At 44.3% G+C, this 20,794-nt stretch overlaps 2 protein-coding genes across 8 annotated transcripts; both read left to right on the forward strand.

The window, feature by feature from the left end:
- The first annotated feature begins 70 nt into the window (after positions 1-70).
- C18H1orf43 (chromosome 18 C1orf43 homolog) lies at positions 71-13,472 on the forward strand. 6 transcript variants are annotated; one of them, XM_059675676.1, is made up of 8 exons: positions 78-374; positions 752-853; positions 7,880-7,924; positions 9,334-9,481; positions 9,658-9,711; positions 10,316-10,482; positions 10,562-10,620; positions 12,851-13,472. In XM_059675676.1, the coding sequence occupies exons 1-8, from the start codon at positions 309-311 to the stop codon at positions 13,044-13,046; spliced, it is 837 nt and encodes a 278-aa protein (XP_059531659.1). In that variant the 5' UTR covers positions 78-308; the 3' UTR covers positions 13,047-13,472. The 6 variants fall into 6 exon arrangements, with proteins under 6 accessions (XP_059531658.1, XP_059531660.1, XP_059531664.1 ...); XM_059675675.1 differs by lacking the exon at positions 7,880-7,924 and having other exon boundaries at positions 71-431; XM_059675677.1 differs by lacking the exon at positions 7,880-7,924 and having other exon boundaries at positions 71-431; positions 9,334-9,451.
- Positions 13,080-19,502, forward strand: CFAP141 (cilia and flagella associated protein 141). Of its 2 annotated transcripts, none has more exons than XM_059675683.1 (4): positions 13,080-13,217; positions 14,232-14,272; positions 16,844-16,973; positions 19,073-19,502. In XM_059675683.1, exons 1-4 carry the CDS (start codon positions 13,197-13,199, stop codon positions 19,172-19,174), a joined length of 294 nt encoding a protein of 97 aa, XP_059531666.1. In that variant the 5' UTR covers positions 13,080-13,196; the 3' UTR covers positions 19,175-19,502. The 2 variants fall into 2 exon arrangements, with proteins under 2 accessions (XP_059531666.1, XP_059531665.1); XM_059675682.1 differs by lacking the exon at positions 13,080-13,217 and adding an exon at positions 13,614-13,893.
- The last annotated feature ends 1,292 nt before the right edge of the window (positions 19,503-20,794 follow it).

A 20,794-nucleotide genomic window follows, 5' to 3' on the forward strand; every position in this document is an offset into this window, starting at 1 on the left:
CCCTCCACGTGATGCACAGGTGGCCTTCGCTTCCTCTTACTGGCGTAGTTCCGCGTCTCCGCTTCCACCGCTCCCGGCTGCCTTTGCGCGCCTGAGTCACGTGTTGGGGGAAGCGGGAAGGTGTCGTTCTTCTTTCCCCGCCTCCCCCGTCCGCCATGTTTTCTGGCCGGGTCATCCTTGGTCTTTCCGCGTAAGGAAATGGCCGGGGGGTTTCAGAGAACCCAGGCGCCGTTGCCTCGGAGGAGCCCGGGCTGACGAGGCAGGGCAGCGGGGTAAACCGGAGCAGTTCTGCGCGGGGTGGGGAGGCCATGGCGTCCAGCAGCAACTGGCTGTCGGGGGTGAATGTCGTGCTGGTGATGGCCTACGGGAGCCTGGTGAGATTTCCCGACCCTATTCCTGCTGTTGCGTGTGACCTGGTAGAGCCCCTCCCGGTGAGCAGTTCCTTGTCCGCAGTCTGCACCCACTCACCTGCACTTTCTCTGGGTTTTGACCCCTATTCCGGGAGTACCTGGGGGCGTAAGTCACTGACTCGTGCTGCCCCGCCCCTGGCCAAGAGCCCTCCCTCTGAACCCTGAAACAGAGAGCACCCCACGCCTCCGCCTGCCGGCTTCCTTTTACCCACCCCTGCTCTGATGGCCTTGCTGTCCCGTTACACCCCCGGAGAGCCTGAATCGCGATTTGAAATGAAGGCATGCCTTTTAGTCTTTACACTGTCTTAAGATTCTGTACTTCTCTCCTATCTTTTGGACAGGTGTTTGTGCTGCTGTTCATTTTTGTGAAGAGGCAAATCATGCGCTTTGCAATGAAATCCCGAAGGGGACCTCACGTCCCTGTGGGACACAATGCCCCCAAGGTAGGTCCTGCAGGCCCCGGGGGGGCGTGGCTTCCCAGATCCGTTCGGCCCCGGAATGAGATTTCCTTTTGGGAACGACTTTTTTTTTTTTTTTTTAATATATTTTATTGATTTTTTTTACAGAGAGGAAAGGAGAGGGATAGAGAATTAGAAACATCTATGAGAGAGAAGCATCAATCAGCTGCCTCCTGCACACCCCCGACTGGGGACGTGCCCGCAACCAAGGTACATGCCCTTGACCGGAATCGAACCCGGGACTCTTCAGTCCCCAGGCCCACGCTCTATCCAGTGAGCCAAACCGGCGAGGGCGGGAACGACTTTTAAGTCCCTCCTTTTCTTGTCCAGTTGCCCACGTTACCTTGGTAGACTGAGCAATAGCTGTCAGTTTGGGGGCTGGCTTACCGGCTCACTGCTGTGGCATGTGGCTTCCCCAGGAACTTCAGTTTCTGCATCTGCAGAATGAAGGGCTTGGGGTAAAATTCCCAACTTTTGTGTTCAGATACCTCCCAGTACAAATTAAACTACCCAGTGTTTTCTGTTTGTTTTGGTGTGTTGTTGTTTTTTTAATTTTGTTTTAGGATGGGGTTAGGGTGGTTAAAATTAGCCCCAGCACGATAAAAGTTGCCTCTTGCAGAACTTTAGATTTATAAGGGCTCCCTAAGTCATCCAGTTCCAACGCTCACAGTTAGAAAGTGAAACCTAAGAAAATGAAACAGTTTAGCCAAAGACATTTTAGAAAGTGAATAGCCACTTCTTAGGGGATTGCCTTCCTTTCCTTGGCCTAGTTATTTATCTACTGATGAAATTTAATCTGTATCCCAGACCTCTTTCCTGAGTTCCACACTTACGTATCCAACTGCCTGCCTAACACTTAGGTGTCTTATAGGCATGTCACACCTACCTGTCTACATCAGAGCTCGATAACCCACCTCCATCCCCATCCTGCTGTGTGTTTCTGCCTTCCACTTAGAGCAGCAGTTCTCAACCTTCCTAATGCCGCGACCCTTTAATACAGTTCCTCATGTTGTGGTGACCCCCAACCATAACATTATTATCGTTGCTACTTTATAACTGTAATTTTGCTACTGTTATGAATCGGCATGTAAATATCTGATATGCAGGATGTATTTTCATTGTTACAGATTGAACATAATTAAAGCATAGTGATTAATCACAAAAACAATATGTAATTATGTATGTGTTTTCTGATGGTCTTAGGCGACCCCTGTGAAAGGGTCGTTCGACCCCCAAAGGGGTCGTGACCCACAGGTTGTCGACCCACAAGTTGAGAACTGCTGACTTAGAGTAAAAGACACCTGTTGACCTTACCTACCTCTTCTTGTGTGGTTCTCCCTTCGTCACTGGAACCCAGCTACAGTGGTTAATTTTCCACTTTTCCATGCGCTGTTACTGTGATGACCTGTTGGTCTTCCCTTGACTAGCTCATTTGTTCTTTAGATCTTAATTTAAATATTATTTCCTCCAAAGAGGAGTGCTTATTACCTATTTAAAATAGGTCCTCCTCTTTGTTTCCTCATAGTCCCCTGATTTTTTCCTAGATAGCATTTTACCGCTAATTTTCTTTTATGCTTAGTTTTCTATTTGTTTAATGCCTCTCTCTTCCATTAAACTTTAAGTTTCAAGACTGCAGGCCCCATACCAGTTTTGTTCACCACTGTAAAGTCAGGATCGACACATGTTAGGTACTCAACCCATTTTAAGTGAAAAGCAGGTTAGTGGGAGAGCTAGAGCTAGTACACAACTCTCAATCCTAGACCAAAGTTCTTTCATTAATCAGTGCTATTAACCCTCCCCTCCTTATTCTTTGGTTATATATTTCATGGAAAACCTCAAGAAAGATGCCATGGCCTGAAATGTCAGCAGAACTCCTTTAACATTCCAGTAGGTCTCCAAATGCCTGCTCACTTCCATAAGGATTAGGGTTGGCTTCCAGTATATCATGAGCCAATCAAAACTTGGACTATCTAGAAGCCCCATGGACTAGATGAGAGCAAGGTTCCTTTTGCTTTTAAATATCTAAATTTTCACCCATTGTTGGTGGAAGTAAAAATTAGTTAAACCACTGTGGAAAATAATTGGGCATTATCTAGTGAGATTGTACAGGTTCCTAATCCACAGCTCAGCAATTCTACTCCTACCATAGAGAAATTAATTTTGCTCATGTGTACCAGAAGATATGTACAAGATTATTTATAGCAGCATTGTTTGTCATACAGTAAGCCGTCGATTTAAGGGACTTCAGATTTAATGGACAAAATTTCCAGTCCATGTGTCATGTGTGAAAATTAACACCCTGTTAATTTTAAAATGCTTTTAACCAAGACTTGTTTATAATTAACAGGTTACTTTGTGTTCTTAATTTAATTATTTTTAACAAATTTTAGCAAACAGGCCATACGTTGAAAAAAACACTGTAGTGATTTTATCAACATAAATATTACATATCTACAACTATAGTCTACATATTTAAATCTAAGAGTCACCGCTCTTAACAATGTTCGGCAAATGATTAGCACGCGGTCACACCACATTGTTCATGGTAATTGGTTCTGGTGTCGAGTAACATGACTTTCTGCAGTAGTTTTAACTAGTGTGCTAAGCCACACCCCAGCCATGTGTATTTGTTTACTCTCCATAACTGCTAACGGTGCAAATTTATTAGATCAATATAAATTTAAAATTACTGTAATATATATGTAGAAAACTTTTCTCTGAAGTTAAGCTTCTCATACATAATTTTAATTAAACATATCTACATAAGTAAAAATGGGAAAAGTAATTTGTCCATTTTTAACATACACATTCAGAAAACCTATTTTTATTATATAACTTTCGGCTTTAATGGACATCCCCTTGCCCAAATTAGTCCATTATATCCAGATTTTACTGTATTTTAAAAAGAAATTGCCTTGGTGGGTGTGGTATGGTGGTTAAAGTGTCAGCCCGCTCACCGAAGGGTTGCAGGTTTCATGCTCACTCAAAGGCATGTAGCTGGGTTGTAGATTCCATCCCTGGTCCCCATTGGGGAGAATTCAAGAGGCAACTGATCAGTGTGTCTCTCTGTCACATTAATGTTTCTCTCAGTCTTTCTCTTTCCCTCTCCCCCCTTTCCTCCCTCCCTCCCTCCCTCCCACTCTCTAAAAATCAACAGAGCCCTAGCAGGTTTGGCTCAGTGGATAGAGCATCAGCCTGCAGACTGAAGGGTCCCAGGTTCGATTCTAATCAAGGGCACATGCCCAGGTTTCAGGCTCAATCCCCAGTAGGGGGTGTGCAGGAGGCAGCCAATCAATGAATCTCTCTCATCATTGATGTTTCTATCTCTCCCTCTCCCTTCCTCTCTGAAATCAGTAAAAATATATATTTTTAAAAATCAATGGAAAATATATTCTCAAGTGAGGATTAACAAAAAAAGAAAAATTAAAAAATATATATTTTCATATTTCAGTGGCTGGAATTAAAACAAAACAAACTGCCCTTACCGGTTTGGCTCAGTGGATAGAGCATCGGCCTGCGGACTGAAGGGTCCCGGGTTCGATTCTGGTCAAGGGCATGTACCTTGGTTGCGGGCACATCCCCAGTGCGGGGCGTGCAGGAGGCAGTTGATCGATGCTTCTCTCTCATCGATGTTTCTAACTCTCTATCCCTCTCCCTTCCTCTCTGTAAAAAATCAATAAAATATATTTTAAAAACAAAATAAAACAAACTTCCATAAATAAAAATTTTATTGATTTCAGAGAGGAAGGGATGAGGGAGAGCGATAGAAACATCAACAATGAGAGAGAATCATTGATCGGCTGCCTCCTGCACAACCCCCACTGGGGAAGGAGCCTGCAACCAGAGTGCCTCAACTGGGAATTGAACCATGACTTCTGGTTCATAGGTCTGCACTCAACCACTGAACCATCCAGCTGGGCGGGGGCGATCGTTAATCTAAATGTCTACTGAGAATGGCGCTCTCTCTATATAAAAGGCTAAAATGCTAAGTGTTTATCCAACCGGTTGCTATGACACGCACTGACCGGGGCGGCAGATGCTCAATGCAGGAGCTGCCGTGACGCACACTGGCCATTTACAAAGAAACGGCACCGCGGTCCTGGTGCCGACAAAGCAACACTCGGCTTCCCCCAAATGGAACACAGGCCCCACCACCACCCCTGAGCAACAGCCCACCAAATCTCAGCCAACACTGCCAAGACCCCGTGGCACAAAATACGGCCCATAGCCCAGCCCAGAAATGTTCACTGTGGGTGCTGGGTAATGATGTCACGTAGCAATGACCAGCTTTCTCTCTCTCGTGACTAGACTCCTTGGAGTTTCTTCAGCCCAGGAACACGACTCGCTTTACAGCCAGGTGCAAACATTTTACAGCTTCACCAAATGTCTGAAGGATTTTCCCATGTCTCATCTCATTTGATTTTCACAGAAGTCCTGGAGTAGGTTGATAGGAGACTCGGTAGAATCCTATTTTCTTTTCATTAGCCGGATAACGGAGATTTAGAGAAAGTTTAGAAACTTGACCTGACTGGAAAGAAGTAAGAAATGGTGGACCTTGAAAATGACTACATTTTCTCACTGCGCAGAATATAGTCAGACACAGCTGCAGTTAAATATTTTATCCTTTGTTCTCCCTGCGTGATCTACAATAATAATCTGCTTCATGTTGATATTTACTACTGTGTTGCTGACAATTACCTGAAAGAGAAGTTGGGGTGCTTCACTGAGTGGAAAAGGTTTAGCTAAATCAGAAAGCAGGTCTAATTAAGCAAGTTTATTCTATATCTATAAAAGGCTAAGTTGACTCGTGCATGCATGATACATATAAAGCTCTTGCTGGTGCCAATCACACACATGTGTTTTGATCTGTCATTGTCGATTGTGAATTTGGTAGACACTTCTATTATAGAGAAAGGGCAAATAGCGATATTAAAATATTTCTTCTAATTAATTTACTTCCAATGCGCACGAATCTGTGCACCAGGCCACTAATATCTGTAAACGGAATATGCTAATTAGCCAAGCATCATGACCGCTCCAGAGGAGGCTGCGTCACGGCCACTCAGGAGGAGCTGCGCACACAGGTGGGCAAGAGAGGACTGCGTGCCGCCCCCACCCCAGTGGCCAGGGGGCGCGGGCTGGGGCCGGGCTGGAGGGGAGACACAACACACAGGAGCACCTGCCCCCACCCCAGCAGACACAACATACTGCCAGGGGCATGTTCCTAGCTGCCACCACACGGCTCAGAGCACGCCTCCACCCCAGCCAAAACAATGCGGTGGCAGGGGCTACGCGGGGCAGTTGTGGGTCCCAGCCCCCCGCGGGGTGCCTCCTCCCACGATTTCAGTCGGGCACTGGGACTCTAGTAATATTCTGTATAATAAACGGCTAATATGCAAATCGAGTGAACGGCAGAACAACCAGTCGCTATGATGTGCACTGACCACCAGGGGAGCGCCGCTCAGCCAGAAGCTGGGCTCACAGCTGTTGAGCACAGCAGTGGTGGTGGAAGCCTCTCCCGCCTCTGCGACAGCGTTAAGGATGTCCGACTGCCAGTCTAAGCCATCAGTTGGACATCATTCGAGGGCTCCCAGACTGCAAGAAGGCACAGGCCAGGCTGAGAGACCCTCCCTCACCCCGCCCCAACGCCCAGTGCACGAATTACGTGCACCAGACCTCTAGTATAGTTATATTCTGGAATACTATAGAAAGTGAAAATAAACTGAGGTAAATACATGAACACTAATGAAGCTCCAAAGTATTTGTGAATGTAAGTCACAAATGTGAATGAATCTTGAAAACATTGAGTGAAAAAAGCCATTCACAAAAACATACCATATGATTCCACTCCATTTATTTCTTTTATTTTTTTATTGATTTCAGAGACTTGAGGGAACAAAAGATAGAACCATCAATGATGAAAGAAAATCATTGATCAGCTCCCTCCTGCACGCCCCCTACTGGGGATCAAGCCCACAACCTGGGCTTGTGCCCTTGACCAGAATCGAACCCAGGACCCTTCGGTCTGCAGGCTGACACTGTATCCACTGAGCCAAACCGGCTAGGGGTAATTCTGTTCCATTTATATGAAATTCTAGAACAGGCAGAACTGTATTGATAGAAAGCACATCAGTGTTGCCCAGTGGGAAAGGTTGACAGCAAATGAGTATGAAGAACATTCTGGGGTGATGGAAATGTTCTGTATCTTTTTTTTTTTTTTTTTTAACCCTCATCCAAGGATATGCTTTTCATAGATGAGAGAGAGAGAGGAAGGTAGAGGGAGAGAAATATTGATTGGTTGGCTTGCCTGCAGTACCTGCCACAACAGAGGATTGAACCAGCAACCTGGGTACATGCCCTGACCAGGAACCAAATTCATAATCCTCTGTTGCACCCAGGACAGTGCTAACCAACTGAGCCACACCAGCCAGGGCTTGTTCTGTATCTTGATTGGAATGGTGATTGGGTATATTCATTTCTCAAAACTCATCCACCTACACAAACGGTTGCATTTTGTTGCATATAAATTCACCCTCAATAAAGGTTATTTAACATTTTGAAAGACAAATTACAGATTCAAAATATTTTTTCCGCCCTGGTCAGTGTTCTATAATGGTTAGAGTGTCAGCCCAGGAAGCGAAGGGTCACAGGTTCGATTCTGGTCATCAGCAAGTACCTGGGTTGCAGGTTCCCCGCCTAGGGTGGGACTTGGGCGGGAGGCAGCCAATTGATGTGGCCGTCTCACATCAATATTTCTCTCTCCTCTCTCCACTCTCTAAAATCAGTGGAAAAAATACCCTCCAGTGATGATCAACAACAACAACAAAAAGCCCTCTACTTTTGTATCTGGTGCTTCCAGATGAATAGGATGCAGCAATATGACCTTGTATCCCAGAGAAATTTCCTTGTTTTCTGGTGATGGAACCACTTGTGATATGCTGGTATTGTACAGGCACTATGGTGCCATCCCTCACACTTAGGAAGACCCAGGACACAAAGATGAATATCCAGGACTTAAAAGAGGACCCAATTGATATCTGTGAAACTGGAAGCAAGGTATGTGATGGTAGGAAAGCATCCACAATGGCTTTGGCAGGATCAGGCTCACACTTGAACGGGCTTTCAGATTGTGATAATCATGCAGCTGATTCCTTTCCATGGATTTTCTTTGTCACCAACACTCTCCAATGGTCATGAGTACTTTTATTTATTTCACCTCTTACACATACCTTGCTTCCAGTTTCACAGATATCAGTTGGGTCCTCTTTTAAGTCCTGGATATTCATCTTTGTGTCCTGGGTCTTCCTAAGTGTGAGGGATGGCACCATAGTGCTACATGTATCCTTTATAAGGGAACAGATTTGCAACAAAATGGAATTTTCCTCTTTTCACCTCGTTTAATTGGTTTTGAATGGTCCTTTGTAGTAAGACCAGTGTGGTACTTCAACTACCATATGGAACGCATCCTTATCTGTAAAATTGGGATATCATGAAATGGAGATGTGTATTGTCCTTTTTTATTTTTAGGTTTTTACTTTTAGAGGGAGAGGGTGAGAGAGAAACATCAATGTGAAGCATCAGTCATCTGCCTCCTACATGCCATGCCCCCTACCCAGGCATGTCCCCTGACCAGAAATCGAACTGTCAAATTGTCCATTGCATGGAACGGCGCCCAACCAACTGAGCCACACCAGCCATGGCTGTCCTTTTTAATTTTTCTCTCTTTTTTAATGTACATTTTATTGATTTCAGAGAGGAAGGGAGAGGGAGAGATATAAATATCAGTGATGAGAGAGAATCATTGATTGGCTGCCTCCTGCACGCCCCACATTGGGGATCGAGCCTACAACCCAGGCATGTGCCCTGACTGGAAATGGAACCACAACCTCCTGGTTCATAGGTCATCGCTCAACCACTGAACCACGCCAGCTGGGCTTTCTGAATTTTGAGGGAGATGCGGTACTCAAGGGTGAAGGGCATGGCGCTCCTCAGGGCTGAAGCAGCTCATGGTACCAGAGACATTGCCTGCTGCTGCCACAGACCAAGCAGCCCGCACACAGTTCGGACTGATAAGGAGAGATCATTCTTTTTTTTCTTTTCTTTTTTTAAATTCCTCACCAGAGAACATGTTATTTTTAGAGAGAGGGGAAGGAGGAGAGAGAGACCGAGTAGTTGTCGCCTGTACATGCCCCAACCAGGGATCAAATCCACAACCTAGGTATGTGCCCTGACTGGAATTGAACCCTCAACCTTTCAGTATATGGGATGACATTCCAACCAACTGAGCTACACTGGGGCAAAGAGAGACCGTTTTACATTTTTGAGTCTTATCTTGCAATTTCATTAGCCAAATGAGCATTTTCTCTGCTTCTGTCATCTTAGTTGCTCATTTGCTCTGCTCCATGTCCAGATTAATGGAAAGCAGAGTGCAGGGTAAGTGATTGTGTATTCTTTTCTCTGAACAGGACTTAAAAGAAGAGATTGATATTCGACTATCCAGGGTTCAGGATATCAAGTATGAACCTCAGCTCCTTGCGGATGATGATGCAAGACTGCTGCAGCTGGACACCCAGGGAAATCAGAGTGTGTGGCATTCTCTTGGAAAATACTTCAGTGAGGAGTCCTGCAAGTTCAGAATTCCTTTGCTCTCAGAGTTGTAACATAGCTGCTGGCAAAACCAGCAGCTGTGGGTCCTGTGTTACTGGGTATATGACATGTGGAGGGCAGGGTTTTTGCTTGGCGTTTAGAGACTTTTTTGAGGGTTATATCTGAGACCACTTTCTCAACAGGTTGCTACAACTACTTATACAGGATGAAAGCTCTGGATGCCATCCGTGCCTCTGGTAAGGGCTACTTGACGGGCCATTCGGGATCCTGAAAGCTCATTTAGGGAAGAGGGGGAGGAACCCACTTTATGTACGTTAGAATTTGTCCTTACTGCACCTCTCTGGTTCATAGGAATTTTCCTAGTTTTGTGAGTATTGGGTGACTCTTTTGCATAAGAAAATGATGTAGACAAGTTATTTCTTCTCCAAAGAGTCTGAATTTGTTTTGTTCTTTAGACCTTAAGTTTCATGAGCTGGGTGGTGGCAATTTGCTTGTTTTCTGCAAAAGACAAGCTCTTTTGCTAAGCCCCAGATAGATTATTCTTTACTTCTTTTATTCTATAACCATTATCATATATACTCTGTCTCTACTAAAACATAGTTTATGTCTTAAAACCAGGGTAGATATGTAGGGGGGTAAATAGGAGGGTAACATGATTGTGTATCATTGGTATAGTTACAGTTGTGTTGCCACCACCAAATGACAACTCAGACACAGCTCTGTACCTCTGGTCTTCTTAATTCTTTAGAATTTCCCATTTCTAAGTTTGGGAAAGTAACCAGAAAGAGTAACAAATGGAAGAAGGGGTGGCCTTGTGCTGTTATTTATTTATCTCCTCAGAAATCCCGTTTCATGCTGAAGGCCGGCACCCCCGTTCCTTAATGGGCAAGAATTTTCGCTCCTACCTGCTAGATCTTCGAAACACTAGTACTCCTTTCAAGGGTGTGCGCAAGGCCCTCATTGATACCCTGCTGGATGGCTATGAAACAGCCCGCTATGGGACTGGGGTAAGCTGGGTTGCCACTAAAGGAAACTAAAGGGATCCCCACACTAAGAGATCCTCACTCTCCCTTCCTTTTTCCTCAGGTCTTTGGCCAGAGAGAGTACCTGCGCTATCAGGAGGCCCTGACTGAGCTGGCCACAGTGTGAGTTTAGAGGGGAACATGTCAAAGGGGACTGGTTAGAGAATGTATAGTAGGCTGGACTGCTTCCATAGCGAGATGGCCTCCATAAAGCAATGTGAACAGAATCCATGATGACGTAAGAGTGTCAGGTCCCAGACGATTAGAACTGCCTCTCGCTCACATTGGGAAGCAGATGCGCCTCAACAAGCTAATCAGCGAACCTTCTCCTGCTTTTGTACACCTCTTTTTTAATTGGTGGAAAAAGAGTAGAGTTTTTCATCGCACAGAGATGCCTTCTCCCAGGGTCCTCCTTCAGTGCCTTGGTCTGATAAAAATAAGATTTAAATGCCACCCATTTTTAGTACTACTTTAAGCATTAGTAAATCACTGTAGAGTCCCCTGATGAGTATGTGTGTTATAGGAGAGGAATCATGACTTTATGGGAATGTTATAAATATGTACTAACATAGTTTCATTATGTTGCTTATGCAAATCTATAATAATAAAAGCATAATATGCTAATTGGACCGGACAGCCCAACAGCAGAACAACCGTCCCAGACAACATTCCGGATGAAGCCAGGGCTGCGAGGGCCTGCCCCTTGCATGAATTTTGTGCATTGGGCCTCTAGTGTTAAAATGAAAGGGTAAAAAGGATAAGCCAATCTAGAATAAAAAGTTAACAGCATGAAAAGAAAGAATACATGTTTTCTGATGTGTTGAGTATGCATCTTTCTCAAACGATAAGTGTTATGTCTGTCCTGTCTTTTCTCTGTTCCTAAGAATAAACCACCTTGTTCCTACTAAAAACTACTAGCAATGGTAATGAAAATGAGCATGTGGAAAGGATGGGAAAGGGCATTTGGTCTAGAAGTCAGGCAGAAGGCCTGTTCAAAACTTTTTTTTTTTAAAGACAAATAGTTTATGACTCCGTTACTTGAGATGCTTAGAGCAGTTAAATTCATAGAGATAGACAGTAGAATGGTGGTTGCCACGGGCTGGAGGAAAGGAGGAATAGAGAGTTAATAGGTAGAGGGTTTGTTCTGCAAGATGAAAAAAATTCTGGATATTAGTCACACAATAATGTAAATGTACCTAACACTACTGAACTGTAAACATTTAAAAATAGTTAAGATGGGCCCTGGCTAGAGTGGCTTATTTGTTTGGACTGTTGTCCTGTCCACGGGAAGGTGACAGGTTCAGTTCCTGGCCAGAGGCACATACCTAGGTTGTATGTTCAGTCCCAGTTGGGGCAGGTACAGGAGGCAAACAATTCATGTTTCTTAAGTCAGTATTTCTCCCTCTCTCCCTTCCTTCCTCTAAAAAATCAATAAGGCTCTATAAAAAATAGTTAAGATTTAAATACAAAAAATAGCAACTTTTATGTTTATTTTACTATAAAAAATTTTTAATTCAGTCTCTCTGATTTCTAGCTTCTAGAAAGGTTCAATGGATGTAGTGAAAAATAGTATAGGCTCTGAGACCTGACTAACTTAGGTTTGAATCCCAGCTTTCTGTCACTTAATAGCTTTGTGACCTCAAGCAAGTTACTTAATGGACCCTCAGTTTCCTAACCTGAAAAATGAAATGATCCCACAATGTAAGAATATTGAGATATTAGTAAATTAGATGTGAGGAAAGCACCAAGTTTAATGTCCTAATGTGATCAGTACTCAGTAGTTACTTTTATTCTTATTATTTGATATTCCATTCTCAAGGGATTCTCTCTGGACTGGGGAAATATTAGCAGCATACACACATTAGGCGACTCACCAGAATTAAAAGTTTTCTTTAAGAGTAGTGAGATGAGCCGAAACCGGTTTGGCTCGGTGGATAGAGCGTCGGCCTGCGGACTGAGGGGTCCCGGGTTCGATTCCGGTCAGGGGCATGTGCCTGGGTTGCGGGCACATCCCCAGTGGGAGATGTGCAGGAGGCGGCTGATCGATGTTTCTCTCTCATCGATGTTTCTAACTATCTCTCTCCCTTCCTCTCTGTAAAAATTAATAAAATATATTTTTTAAAAAAAAGAGAGAGAGTAGTGAGATGAAAAGGTTGGGCCAGAGGCAGGGACTCAGTGGGAAAATTGGTTACTCTGCTATTTCTAAGCTGCCAGGTGGGATTTTAGTAATTAGTTTATAAAATAGGATAGAGACCATTTGTGCTACAACTGCATTTATGGGGTGGATGAGCCGCGAATTCTGCTCTTTCATTAGTCCTCATTCTGTCTGTGACCTGCCCTCTGTGTTCTTCAGGGTCAAAGCACGAAGTGGGAACTCCCAGCGACAGCATCAGTCAGCAGCCAAAGACCTAACCCAGTCTCCTGAAGTCTCCCCAACCACCATCCAGGTGACCTACCTCCCCTCCAGCCAGAAGAGCAAACGTGCCAAGCACTTCCTCGAATTGAAGAGCTTTAAGGACAACTATAACACACTAGAGAGCACTCTGTGACGGCGCTGAAGGGCTTGCTGTGGATGGAGCCAGAGAGACTGCACGGTGCTTGCTGGGTGCCCCTCAGATCATCTGGATCAGCTGAAGCTCCCGGTCGTGTCCACAGCTCTTAGACCTCATGCCTAGAGAATCATTTTCCAAGCCTTCCTTATGGCCAGTTTCAAAACACCAGTTAAGACTTTATTTTCCTTTGGTAGCACTTTTTTTCTGGAGTTGAATTAAGATGTTTTTCTTAATGTTTCTGTCAGAGCTTCCTTAAAAATCCTCACTTGGTTTTGATCATAGTTCATCTGCCCCTTTCTAGACTATAATCCCAAGGGTGAGAGAGTTGGGGTGACAGGGGAAGAATGGTCAGACCAATGCACTGGTCTGACTTTATAAATTAATAAAATGAACAATAAAACAATAAAGTATATGATTCATTCATTTACAGTTGCCTTTTAGTAAAACAGGCATATGATATGTTCTCTGCACCTGCCTCAGGATACAGCATGAGGATTTGCCTTCAGAGAATTGATAGGACTGGACCCTGGATCTGGGACCATACAGATATTCCTTGGGATCCCAACAGAAGAAATCTTAAAATTGGGACTCTGGTCCTTGCTCATAAAATTGCCTGTGTCACTAATAGAACACAAGAACCAGGATTCTTTCAGGTGTCTCAGGCATCAGCCCAGGTGACCAATCAACTCCTAGCTGTAGGGTCATTGTTGGAGGCAAAAACGTTGCTATGACTACTGAAACCTTGGTTACTGAACCAAACAGAAAGAGCCTGCTCAGTCTCCCCAGACCACATGAGACAAAGTCTATAAACATGTCTACGGAAAACCTGGCGAAGACAGACAGCGTATGCAGAGCTGGAAGGAGAAGCTGGGGTGGAGGGGATTTTCCAGATAAGTTTACCAGGAGTGGCCCTTCTGAGAGAGGCCCTTGTAACAAGGACAGTAACAGAAGCGGGAGACTATCTGGCACATACTAGGCCTGGCTCGTAGTATTTATGTGTGTCATAACTCCTACCTATGCTCTTTGATCCGTTCTGAAAGGCATAGACCTTTCTTCCCACCTCCCCTAGAACATTAGCCCCTCTCAAAAGAGAAAGATCTGTGTGTCTCCCACTAGAGCAGGGCACTAGGGGTGAGGAACTGGAGATAGAAAGCAGATCAACAGAACTCCCTTTTCTTGCAGGGTTTTCAAAGGTACCTGATACTTAAGAAGATGATTAACAGGTAATCTCTGCTTCTATTTCTTCCCTTACTCTTCAGCTTAACCTTTTACCCTCTTGTACTCCCTGAGCCATCTCTCAGCTCTGGATCATCTTTCTAGGGGCTCATCAAGAAGAAAAACAGGCCCTAACCGGTTTGGCTCAGTGGATAGAGCATTGGCCTGCAGACTAAAGGGTCCCAGGTTCGATTCTGGTCAAGGGCATGTAGTTTGGTTGCAGGCTCAATGCCCAGCAGGGAGGGTGCGGGAGGCAGCTGATCGATGTTTCTCTCTCATTGATGTTTGATGTTTCTAACTCTGTCCCTCTTCCTTCCTCTCTGTAAAATCAATAAAACATATTTTTTAAAAAAGGAAAACCGGTGTGAAGGGGGCCAGAGATAGCCTCCTAGTGCCCACTATGTTAAGCTGTATAGACAATGGTGATTGTTTTTTAATCCTCACTAGAGGCCATGCTTATTGATTTTTTAAAGAGAAGGGAAGGGAGAGGGCAATGTTAATGTGAGAGAGAAACATCAATCAGTTGCCTTTCCAAAGGTGCCCCGACTGGAGATCAAACCTGCAACTTAAATGTGTCCCCTGACTGGAATTCGAACCCACAACCTTTGGTGTATGGGACAATGCTCCAATCAACTGAGCAGCACCAGCCAGTGCCAATGGTTTTTATTGTCCCTTACCATTCTCTAAAGGAAAATCGGAGTTTTTGTTGTCTTATTTACTTTTTAAATGTTTTTAATTGATTTTTAGAGAGAGAGGAAGGGAGAGGGACAGAGGTAGAAACATGGATGAGAGAGTAACATCATCGATCGGTTGCCTCCTGCACACACCCCCACTGGAGATCGAGCCTGCAACCCAGGCATGTACCCAGACCAAGAATTGAACCAGCAACCTCTTGGTTCCTGGGTCCACACTCAACTGCTGAGCCACACCAGCTAGGTTTTTGTTTTATATTTTAAAGAGAATGCAAGTATTTGTTGCCTGGCGTTGTACTAATCATGTGATAGGGATGCAGTATTTGTTGAATGGGTGCGAAGATTCAAAAGCCTAGGCTGTATATATCCTTTACCTGGAGGAACTTTTTAAAAAGCACAGGTACACAGTCCTGGACAGTGTTGCTCAGTGGGAGCATCATCCTGTGCACCAAAAGGAGGCAGGTTTGACTTCCGGTCAGGGCATATACCAGATTGTAGGTTTGATCCCTGCAGGAGGCAACCAATTGATGTTTTCTCTCTCTCTCTCTCTCTCTCTCTCTCTCTCTCTCTCTCTCTCTCTCTCCACCGCCCTCTCTCTCTCTCTCTCTCTCTCTCTCTCCTCCCTCCCTCCCTCCCCCTTCCTCTCTAAAATCAATCGTTAATAAAAGTGAAAAAGTAGAAACCACCCAGCTAGGTATATTATGATACAAAAATGCTAGGCAGCTTTTGAACAGAATGAAGCAAAACTTCTGTGTGCTGATATGAAAAGTCCAAATTGTTAAGTCATGCTGCCTATATAAATATGCTTTTATGAAAAAATTAAAAGATCTATTTGCTGGTATCTGATATAAACATTTTCTGGAAAGATACACAAGAAACTGATAGCTTTGTACTGGAGCAGAAGAATGAAGCTTTCACACTATATTTCTATATGAATTTAATTTTCTAGTAATCTGTAAAAAATACTTGATTTAAAAAAAAATCTCTGGGGCCCTAGTTGGTTTGGCTCAGTGGATAGAGCATTGGTCTACGAACTGAAGGGTCCCAGGTTCGATTCCAGTCAAGGGCACATGCCTGGGTTGCAGGCTCGATCCCCTGTAAGAGGCGTGCAAGAGGCAGCCAATCAATGATTCTCATCATTGATGTTTCTATCTCTCCCTCTCCTTTCCTCTCTGAAATCAAAAATATTTTTTAAAAAATCTCGGGGGTTATCTGAGCAGAGGATACATATATATGTATGTAGTTATGTAGGCATATATGATGCATATGTGTATTCCTTTTATGTATTAAAAAAACATTAATCTTCCAAAAATGTGTCTAGTCAGGACTGAGAATCACCAGTAGGAGGGAAGGAGTTCATCCTTAGATTGGATTTGATATGCAGGCCTGGTAGTAAGTGACCTTGGGCAACACACCTGAAATTTCAGTTTCCTTGTCTGTATATAAAAATTAATATCTATGGTACATGCTTGCTATGATGATTAAATGACAAAATGTACTTTATACAAGGTTCTAAGTCTGTTCTAGGTACCCTTTCAAGGAGTTGGCAGTCTTCTGACACTATCACAAAGATTTTGGTGAAGAAGCAACCACACTGTTCTAGCCGGTTTGGTTCAGTGGATAGAGCATCCGCCTGCAGACTAAAGGGTCCTGGGTTCGATTCCAGTCAAGGGCACATGCCCAGGCTGCGGGCTCGATCCCCAGGAGGGGGCATGCAGGAGGCAGCCGATCAATGATTCTTTCTCATCATTGATGTTTCTATCTCTCTCTCCCTCTCCCTTCCTCTCTGAGAAAAAAAAAAAAAAGAAGAAGCAGACACACTGATGGGGTTTTTGTCTCCATTCCTAACTGTAACCCATTCTAACCCTACCTCTATACCTGGGGCAGGTGGCGAAATGCACACACTCTCTGTCTGTGGCAGATGACATTGAGCCAGAGGAGAAACCCTTATATTACTCTGAGGATTCAGGATGCCATGGTACAGGAGTTGGCACTGGCCAACAAGCAACTATTGATGGTGAGTTCTAGCAAGAATGACCTTAAGTCTCATCCACTACGGCTCTGTGCTATGCGCACTGCGATTCCCAAACTCTTCATCTCTGCTATTACTCACCCTCCATCACTTTCCTCTGAGGTTTTCACTATGGCACCAGAGCAATAACTCTTTAACTCCTAAATGCCTTAAGCACCTTTTTTTTAAAAAATATATTTTATTGATTTTTTTACAGAGAGGAAGGGAGAGAGATAGAGAGTTAGAAACATCGATGAGAGAGAAACATCCATCAGCCGCCTCCTGCACACCTCCCACCGGGGATGTGCCCGCAACCCAGGCACATGCCCTTGACCGGAATCGAACCTGGGACCCTTCAGTCCGCAGGCCGACGCTCTACCCACTGAGCCAAACCGGTTTCGGCCTTAAGCACCTTTTTACTGAGTGATTCTTTGCATTCAGCTGCAGATGGAACATTACAAAGTTTCAAAGTTCAGTCTAGCCCTTGCTCCTCTCCTCTTGGTGAGACTCAAAACTGCTTTAGTGCCCAGCACCTGCCTCTCAAAATCTCTCTCCCTGGGGTCCCCAATTGTTGTCATGTTACCATCTTTGTATCCCAGGTGCCTAGCAGAGTTCCTGGTTCATTATATGTTTTCAGCAAATATTTGCTGAACATGGGGCTTCACCCTGGAGAAAAAAATTGGTTAAGCTTCTCCTTCAATGGTGTAGCCTCTATGTTCCTGCCTAGCTTTATGTCACAGCTAAGTCCAGACCCAAGAGGACATGATAGAACAATGGGAAAGCAACCTGGGAGAGAGAATGAGAAAGGGGGGTAAACAGAGGGCAACATCATACTGTGGATGGAAAGGGGCCACTTACTAAAACTGGCAAGTTCAGGGAAGGCCTGCATACGGTAGCCTTACAAACTCAGAGACTTAAAATAACCGCAAAGAATGGCCTGAAATTGAAACTCTTTAATGAGCCTGCTTGAGTGGCTCAGTTAATTGAGTGTTGTCCTGTGCACTGAAAGGTTGCCGGTTCAATTACTGGTCAGGACACATACCTGGGCTGTGGGTTCGATCCCTGGTGGGGGCACATATGGAAGGCAACTGATAGATGTTTCTCTCTCTCTCCCCCTTCCTCTCTCAAAGTATGATCTCCGGTAAGGATTAAAAAAACAAAACAAAACTTTTTAACTAAAAAGTGTATGGTGGGTGACCATGTCCTAGAATAGAATCGTCCCTGAAAAAGATCAATTTTCACCTTAGTTAAGTCTGTCAATTGTCTTTTTGTATCTATGATAACATACCTTTAGAATGTCATAATTCACTTTAAATTTTTTTATTTTTATTTTTTTGGAAAAGAAGGGAGAAATAGAAACATTAATGATGAGAGAATCACTCATCGCCTGCCTCCTGCAGGCTCCCTACTGAGGATCAAGCCCTCAACCCAGGCATGTGCCCTGAGCGGGAATCAAACCATGACCTCTTGGTTCATAGGACAATGCTCAACCACTGAGCCACATCAGCCAAGCCAAAATAATTTACTTTGTCCGGATCCCTCAAAGTAGAGCTACTGAGCCAAAGTGGAGACCACAAATCTCCTCATTGTTATTGATCATTGTTGACTTAATTTTTTATCCAATCCCAAAGGTTCCTTCACCCCCACTTTGCTTTCTCCTGCCTCCTAATCTATCACCAATGAATTTCATATAACTCACGTCTTCTCTTTTGATTGTAATGTGTAAAATAAGATGCAAAACTGGCATTCTCTGGAGCATTTTCTCAGTCCATTGAGATTTTGCTTTCTGACAGTTGTCAACAGTTTGGCTCAAATAAACTCAAAAAAAATTTTCTACAGCCCAGCCAGTGTGGCTCAGCGGTTGAGCTTTGACCTATGAACCAGGAGGTCACAGTTCAATTCCCAGTCAGGGCATGTGCCCGGGTGTGGGCTTGACCCCCAATGAGGGGCATGTAGGAGGCAGCCAGTCATTCTCTCTCATCAGTGATATTTCCATCTCCCTCGCCCTTCCTTTCTGAAATCAATAAAAATATATTTTAAAAAAATTCTCTACAGGTTTGAATGTTTCTTGTGTTGACAATATTTTATTGTGCCCTTCCCACCAGGTCCGTCAAGCCGCCCTGCACCAGCTGTTTGAAAGGGAGCATCAGCAGTACCAGCAGGAGCTAAATCAGATGGGCAAAGCTTTCTATGTGGAAAGATTCTGATGACATCCGAAACACCGTCCTTCCATTTTCATCATGCCCACTAACCTAATCTTCTCGAGCTCCTGCCACCTTGAACTTCCTTCCCAAAACACACCTGGATCTAGTTATCTGTCCACAACTTAAGGTGGTGCTTCTACTCTCGCCTCTCAACCGCCTGGTGCTATTTGGGAAACCATCTATGAAAAACTGAAAGAAAAAACCAAAACACCAAGAGTGACACCTTGTGGTCAGAATGAGAGATGTAGTGTTGATGTAAGGTGGTGAGGGAAGATGGAGAGACAATGTGAGAGAATCCCGATTTGGTTTAATAAATAAGCTAGTTCTTAAAGCTTCAAACTTAGTTCCTGGCCGGCGTGGCTCAGTTGGTCGCAGCATCATCCCATACAGCCGAAGATGCTGGGTTCAATTCCTGGTCAGGGAGCATACCCAGCTTGCAGATTTGATCTCCAGTTGGGGCCTGTTGCTAGAGGCAACAAATTGATGTTTCTCTCTCACATCTGTTTCTCTCTCTCTCTCTCCCCCCCTTCCCAACCTTCCTTCCCATCTCTAAAAAATCAATTAAAACCCTGGGCAGCCCTAGCTGGTTTGGCTCAGTGGATAGAGCTCGGCCTATGGACCAAAGGGTCCAGGATTCAGTTCCAGACAAGGGCATGTACCTCGGTTGCAGGCTTTTCCCCGGCCCAGGCCCTGGTCAGAGCTCATACAGGAGGCAACCAATCAATATGTCTCTCTTACATTGATGTTTCTGTCTTTCCCTCTCCCCCTCTCCCTAAAAATCAATGGAAATATATCCTCAGGTGAAGATTAACAAGAAAACCCTGGCCAGGGTGGCTCAATTGGGCTCAGTCAGTTGAGCATCATCCCGTGCACCAAAAGGTTACTTGTTTGATTCCCATTCGGGGCACATGCCCGGGCTGCAGGCAAGCGTGCAGAAGGCAGCCTCCCGAAGGCCTGCCCCACTGGGGCAGAGATCAAAACTGCAACCAGGTACCTGCCCTTGACTGGAATTGAACCCGAGACCCTTGGGTGCTTGGGCTGAAGTTCTAACCACTGAGCAAAACTGGTCAGGCTCCACTAATATTTTTCTGTACACTTGGACAAGTAACTCTGAATGTAGCTATTAATCCACAGCCACTGTGGTGCTTGAGAATCAAGAGGTCTGGGTTTTAGGTGTTTGTTTGTTTGTTTTTTAATTTTGTTTTATTGCTTAAAGTATTAGTTCATATGTCTCCCTTTTTTCCCCCCTTCATATGTCTCCTTTTTTTTCCCCCCTTGACCTTCCCCCGGCCTCCCCTACAGTGTCTTGTGTCCATTGGGTTGTAGGTTTTGAGTGAGCCAGTTATTGTGAGATCTTGGGGTAAGTCTCTTTCCTCTGGGTCTCAATTCCCACCTCTGCAAATGATAGGATTCCCATCTCAAATGCCTTCAGACATAAGGAAATAAGTACTTGTGGAATTTATAGGGGACCAGAAACAGCATTAAGTCTACAAACATTTAAAATTTGAAAAATACTGAGAAGTACTGATTAATCATAGGCATCTATAGGCCACAAAGAACCTTACTTTACATTCAAATGTATGTAAAAATCCACTTTACATTCGAATGACATCCCAAACCGGA

This window comes from Myotis daubentonii, chromosome 18 (genome assembly GCF_963259705.1).
Source record: "Myotis daubentonii chromosome 18, mMyoDau2.1, whole genome shotgun sequence".
NCBI classification, from domain to species: Eukaryota; Metazoa; Chordata; class Mammalia; order Chiroptera; family Vespertilionidae; genus Myotis; species Myotis daubentonii.